The sequence below is a fragment of the Kryptolebias marmoratus genome, linkage group LG16 (assembly GCF_001649575.2).
Source record: "Kryptolebias marmoratus isolate JLee-2015 linkage group LG16, ASM164957v2, whole genome shotgun sequence".
Classification (NCBI taxonomy): Eukaryota; Metazoa; Chordata; class Actinopteri; order Cyprinodontiformes; family Rivulidae; genus Kryptolebias; species Kryptolebias marmoratus.
In genome coordinates, this window is record NC_051445.1 from 10,624,110 (window position 1) to 10,631,201 (window position 7,092).

The following is a 7,092-nucleotide window of genomic DNA, read 5'->3' on the forward strand; positions in this document are numbered from 1 at the left end:
GCAAAAGGCATAAACGGCCACAGAGGCTGAGCTAATTTTTGGTGTGTTAGTAGCTGAGAGTAATCCCTAACACATACCCTGAGCACTAACAGGTCCTAAATGATGTCCGTTTAAAACCTTAGCATGCAATGTGGTGGGAAACATGAATCCGTTCAAGGAATGCTTCTACTTTTATTTAATTTACACACTGAAGTATTTTTACTGCATGGCAGAGTACATTATAAACATCTGGTGTGCCTTTTTGCGCTAGCCGTTAGTCGTTATTATAAAGGCACAATCATAAAAATAAGAATTGTCATGTTTTTTACTGTAAAATGCTGTTTTGGGGGGCTTTTTGTAATATGTTTAAAGACAAAAAGTGTATCGATAGCACACTTGCATCATTGCAGAAGGAAAGATTTGCAGTTTTGCATTGCTGTTTGAGGGAAAACGAGCCATACTTCCAAGAAATGTGCTTTAGCAGTTTAGAAAACTAAAACTGTTAAAACTTTTGTTTATTTAAAGAGAATTCTAACCTTGTTTCTTTAAAATTATGGTATGTTGTTAAAGTAGGCTATAATACAATAATTTAAAAATTGTCTATGCCCAATTTATTAATATCTTTGTTCGGTTACACTTAAAAATCTAGCTAGCAAGCTAGCTAGATATGAACAGATAGCAATAGCTTGCTGGCTAGCTATGAACATATAGCAATAGCTCGCTAGCTAGCTATAAACAGATAGCGACATCTTGCTAGCTAGCTATGAACAGATAGCAACAGCTCGCTAGCTAGCTATGAACAGATAGCGACATCATGAACAGATAGCAATAGCTCGCTAGCTAGTGATAGCTCTATGACTAGTTAATCATTTGTCTATTGCAGGCTAGCCAGCTAGCTTTGTCTATTAAATTATTTTTCATAAAGCTAAACATCTTTTACCATCTGGTTAAAAAACAATTAGCTTTTTTTTCTAAAGCTAGCTAGCTTTATTGGATGTACTGATGGAACGTGTCATTCAAGTCTAAAGAGAGCATCTGAGTTTTTGAAAAGTAATAGCGGATTAGGATTCATTTTCATTGGCAAACATTTTAGAAATGCAATTTTAATATATTACATTTCAACATATTACAAAGAACATAATTGCACTAAAAGACCCTGAAAACCCTGAGAACCGAGTGAACCAACGGGTCAAGGGCAGGCTGCAAGGATAAATTAATTGAAGCGTCATTCTTTAAACAAAAACAATCCTTTAGAGGAAACCACTCCGACAGGTCAGCTAAAGTTTAGGAAATTATTATTCATCATTGGAGCCACAGAACTCTGCCGCGCAAAGAAAAAGCAGGCTTATTAAATAAAAAGGATCGAGCCACAATGCCATCTGCTCATTTCAAAAATGAACAGAGGTGAAACAGAAAACGTCCTCCCGTCAGGATAGAGAGGAGAAAAATTTTAAAATAAATAACCTCTTTTTACCAGCATCCAGTTTAAAAGTGATGCTGCGGACGTTAATTAGTGTGGCAAAGATAGGTGAAACAAACAGGTTTTGGAGCGACGCAATGTATCCTGAAGAATAAAAAATAAAAACAGAAATATTCTGCAGCTTTTAAATCAGCTCCCAGTCAGACAAGAAAACAGAAAACATGATGCTGCTCCTTACAGGTGCTACAGCCGCCATTTTTATTCGCACAGGCCCATAGAGTTCTGTGGAAATAATGGAAACAGCGATGGCTGTGCATCGTATTTTTCAGACTGTGGCTTTAATATTATTTAATCACTTCAATGCGTTTTTAATTTTTGCCTTTTAAGGAGAGGTTGTTTGTAATTTTAATAAAGACACACGCCAGGGGAAAATAAATCAATCCAAACACGGAGGGTGACTGGATTACAGTTGTGAAAACTTTTATTTTAAATAAGTTAACATAAATCACAAAAAAAATAAAAACAGTCTGAAAATAATCTGAATATGACAGCTTTTGGTCAGAAATTTAGACAGGACGTTCGGGGGTTAAATACATGAGATCAAAATTTAAAATAAAAGCTGCAGTTGAATTAAAAGAAAAGCCTTTTTTTTAATTTTTATTTTATTTGTTTCACTCACAATGAAAGCGACGGGAGCGCATTGCATTCACCAAAGAAAAAACGGATAAATTGCGATAGTCGCCTCTGATGTCTTTTTTCAGGGTGTAAGGTTTTGAACGGGAACCGGTGTCGCACTATATCCTGTCCCCGCCACCACCGCTGGTCCTTTGGGACGCCACCAAGCCAGCCGCGAAGCGTCCCGTACGGTAAAAGTTACAAAAAAATGATATCATGATTTTTTTATTTTTAAAATACCACTTTATCACAGACGATATTCCACATTTTCTGCATTTTTTTAATTCGATTTGCTTAATTAAATATGTAACTTTTTACTTTTTATAACCAGATGTGACCCGACACAACGCGCCTGCATGACCTGCAGAAAATGGCCGTCTGATCCACATCTTCTAGTTTAAAACCAGAAGTGGCTCTTTTCTTTCTTTCCTTTTTTTTTTTTTTGGAATAAAGTCGGGACTCCCGTGTTATTTCCGCCATGTTCGCTATATCTTCTTCTTCTTTGTTTTAATGGCGGTTGGCAAACAACCGGAAGCGTTACAGCCACAAGCTGCTAAGAAGTGTGGGTAACACGGCGCCATTAAATTACGTCACTACTTGATATCGCAATATTCATATTTTTCACCGGTGTCAAAAAAAATCTACCGGTATTACCGTAAACAAGACGGTACGGTACCGGTTTAATCGTTCCTGCAGGTCGGAGTGAGTTTTTCTCCGGAACAAACCCCAAGTACTTAAAACCCGTGCTGATCTGAACGGCCGTCCACAAGAAGTAAACTCGATATTTCCCCGTGTCTCGCGCCTAAACGCACATCGAATCCGGTTGTTCTCCCGCAGCAAGCGCCGGGCTCCGGTCAGCGGCGACTGGCCTTAGCGTTTCCCGTAGTTACGAGACAAGGTGCCGGTTTATTTATTTAGTTTTTGTTTTCTGAGATGAACGCAACGCTGTTTCCGTACGAAGCAGAACTCAAAGTTCGGATGAAACAAGTGCAAACGACTCACAGTGTCTCTGACGGTACGAAAGATTTCATCTTTCACACGTGATAGTGCAGAAGTGCAGCTCTTACAAAGATTCTCTCATATATATATATTTATATTTCGATATATTTACAACTACAGCAGAGGTTTGTTTCCACTAAATAATCTTTGTTCTCTTCTGAGCACTTCAGGGTTTTGTTTTTTTTTTTGTTTGTCTCTTTTTCTTCAGGGATTGCATCGCAACGCAACTTCACAGGAACACATCGACGTTTTATTTATTTCCGAACTCCCGTTTAAAACCTTTTTTCTTTTTTTTCCTCATTCTTCTTCTTCAGGTCGTATTTTCGCCCAGTTTAACTGGAATGGGAATAATAAACATTCACAATAAATACATTGCCATTAGAAACCAGTAAATATTCCACGTGCTCTCGTGTTTAAACGTGTCCGGAGTTAGGAGCGGTCGACCTGACGGCGCCGCCCTTTGGGTGGGGGTGGGGTGGGAGGGTGAAGGTAAAATCTGAGGTCGTAAGCATCCGGTCCCTCGGTTCAGGATGGCGTTCGCTTTAATCCAGCAGAGCATCGACGTCTTTGAACAGCGGGTGTCGCGCTTCGTTTTGTTCTCTCTTTAGTTTGAGGAAATACGCGGGGAAAAAAAGCCCTTTTTGGCTTTCGGACCTGAAATCTGGTGGCTGGTCCTGAGCGTGTCCAGCTTCGCCTCGTATTCATGTCCCGACTATTAAAATATTCTTGGCTAGCGGCAGCTGCAGCTACGTTTGGCTCGCCGGGAACGTTTCAAAAACGGCACTACAGGCGGAGTAACGTCCGGACAGAAAGCCAAAACGGCGCCGAGACGTCTCGTGTTCCCCCGCCGGGACCTGCCTCTTCCTGCTCTTATTTGTTGTTGAGTTTAGTGATTTGTTGTTGTGGTTTGAACTTAATGGCCACCGTAGTTTTCACCCAAATCACATCATATATTTACGACTCGGACATTTCTGTCACCTTTTTAAGGCTCCGTCGTGCTCCGTGAGAAGTCAGGAAGTCGGTTCGCGGTCACGTGGCTGCGAGACGTTCGTTTTCACACACGCCTTTCATCGCCTTCGAGACGCTCGGATCAGAGGTCCCAGGAAGCTCCTCCCTCCTCCCGCGGCGTTAAAACGGGTTTCTTCTCAGCTCTCCTGTCCTCGTATGGATTTTAGCTTCCCTCACCGACCAGACGTGTTCGTTAAACCGACTGAGACAGGATTTGTAAATATGACGGTGGACAATAAAGATCGAACGAAGGGAAGGAAGAGCCGCCTGCATCTCTTTTTAAGCTCGCAGGTTTCTAAGTTTTGCTGGAACAGCCGTAAAGACGGCTGGATTTTCTAACAGCTGCTTCTCAGAGGAGCAGCAGAAACAAAATGGCTCCATTAACGCTCACCGGCTTCTCAACATAAACAACTTCTGACCAATCACACGACACCTGGAGCAAACCCCTGAGAGGAACAGTTCGGCTCGGGCCTTGAGGCGAGAAGTGGCGGACAAAGCTGCTACGAGAGGAAAAAAGACGCAGTTATCGTCACGCGACCACGAGAACGAGAGGAGGACGACGGCAGTTAAACTAGGAGGACGCACATTTGTAAAAATGTTTCAATATTTTTTCTTTGTCTTACTTTACTGAAGGTACATAAACAACAAAGTCTCTAAAACATTCACAGAAGCATACAGCAAAATTCACAAATGTATAAACGTAACACTGCGTTCAGGGACACGGAGAACATCCTGAGCGCTGTCCGCTCCACAGAAGAAGAATAAACGTAACTCGAGTCGTTTATTTCAGCCGTAACATTTTTGGACTCCGGTAACATAAGCGTTTGAGTTTTTCTGCAGAGGGTTAGGAGCTCCTGAGCCGAGCGGGACATGCGGTGTTCCCCGATAACCCGGTGACTCCGGTAACGCCCAGATGTCCCAGCTTTGTCCGAGCCCTGAACGCAGCGTTACGTTCGGTGAGTCTGGAGCGCGGGGGGGTGGGGGGGTGGGGTCAACTGACCCGTTTCTGAGCGCACGGACCGGTCCGAGTCGTGGACCTTTGGAACGCCGAGTCGGAGCGTGACTCGTTTAGCCTCGAACTGAGCCGCTGTCGCGTGTCGTCTGGTTCACAGGAAGTGATGTTTGGCGTTTTTCAGCCTCAAGGATTTGTCCTTTTTTTTTGTTGCTACCCCCCCCCCCTCCGGACAGACGACCTGAACTCAGGACACGACTTTCTTACGACCTTGAACCTTCTTCCCACCGTGACCCCCCCCCCGGGCGGGCACCGTACCTTCTCCCTTCAGTCCGACGCCTTAGCTTTCCGCCTCGGACTCGGAGTTGTCCAGAGTGGACACGGCTGAGCTGTACCACTCGGCGCTCTCCTCCTCGTCCTGCGCCGCGCCCACTCCGCCTCTGCCGCCGTCATCGTCCCCGCCTCCTCGGCCCCGCCTCTCGTTCAGCATCTCCATGGCCACCTGGTGGTAGGGGTGCTTGCGCTTGGTGTGCCGCCGCAGCGTGTTGCGCTCGGCGAAGCGCGTGTGGCAGAGCTGGCACTGGTAGGGCTTCTCGCCGGTGTGCACCCTCTGGTGACGCTGCAGCTCCCCCGCCTCGCGGAAGCGCTTGGAGCAGATGGGACACACGAAGTTCCTCTGGCCGGTGTGGATGTGCTTGTGCCGCTGTTGAAAGGAAACGACAAAACAAGATGGCCGGTGAGATATTAGCTGCAACAACCATCGTTCTGTCCACCGGCTAACGGTGCGACGACTTCAGGTTCTGTCAAAAAGCTAGGAGAAAATAATATCTTACCTGCTGTAGATAACTCTTTTAAACAGCCTCAGTTTAATGCAGACCAGACTGACGAGCTAAAAGCTACAAATTCTACGTAAATAACCACAGACTTTATCCACAGCAGATAAGATACTGACTGCTCATATCCTCTCCGTTATGGCACAAATTTAAAAAAATATATTCTAATCAGTCCCCAAAGATCAGTCAGTCTGAACTAAGCTAGAAAGAATCTTTAGAAATAATTTTACTGAATGAAACGAGTCACAATTCTACTATAATTTAAAAAAAAAAAAAAGAAAAGTGGGAGCTGATTGGGTTTTTTTTTTTTTACACTAACGGACGCGTTTCTTTAGCGCAAACCTTCAAGGGGGGGCGTTCAAAAAAACCCACAAATAAACTGAAAATATCAAAGGAGCAGCAGAACCACGACGCTGTTGAACAAAAGAGAAATAATAAAAACAGAAATGCTGCTTTGTAGAAGAAACACGGCAACTTGAAACGCCTCTTTTTTGTTTTTTTATCTCGTCAAACTGAGATAAAAAGACTTTTTTGTGTCTGAATGACCCAGAAGACTCTTTAGTGAATAAACTATGAACTCAAGTCGTGTTCCAGTTTATCTTTTCCCAAATTAACTAAAGAAATGTTCATGTTTTTGTTTTGCAACGTTGATTTCCTGTCCTTTCGGACCATAATGAACGAACTAAATGTAACAAAAATCGACGTATTAATCAGTAATTAATGAATCTTTGTGGCAGCTTCAGCTTCGGTTTCTGCTGGTTTGGCGAAAAACAAGCGTCTAGCGTCCGGACGGCGTTCACGAGGCGCTGACCTGCAGGTGGCTGGAGCGTTTGAAGGCTTTGCCGCACTGCTGGCAGACGTGAGGCTTCTTCTGCGAATGCGTGATGGCGTGCCGCTCCAGGTCGGAGAGGTAGAAGAAGATCCGCGGGCACAGCTGGCAGCACAGCACGCGGCGGGCGCCCAGGCTGGCCGGCGACTCCTCCGGCGAGAGGGGGTCCAGGGCCTCCAGGGGGTCCAGCCGGGCCGAGGGCAGGAGGGGGCCGACGGGAGGCGAGGGAGGAGCGGCCGGGTGGGAGGAGTAGAGGTGGTCATCCAGAGGGAAGCGCTCCGGGTGTGGGGGCGAGGAGTCGCGCTTCGCCTCCGGGGCTGGTGATTGGGCCTCGGCCTGCGAGGCAGGCAGCGCCGCGGGCTGAGGCTGCGGCGGGGGGCCGTCGCGCGCGGCCGGG

General features: G+C 45.3%; 1 protein-coding gene across 1 annotated transcript in view; it reads right to left on the reverse strand.

Moving 5' to 3' along the window:
- Positions 1–2,473: 2,473 nt before the first annotated feature.
- Positions 2,474–7,092, reverse strand: part of LOC108235364 (actin cytoskeleton-regulatory complex protein PAN1) — a gene marked incomplete in the record, with an annotated part of 7,398 nt that continues 2,779 nt past the window's right edge. The window contains 2 exon segments of the mRNA XM_025005801.2: positions 2,474–5,736; positions 6,678–7,072. Of these exon segments, the coding sequence (XP_024861569.1) occupies positions 5,374–5,736; positions 6,678–7,072 (758 nt within the window).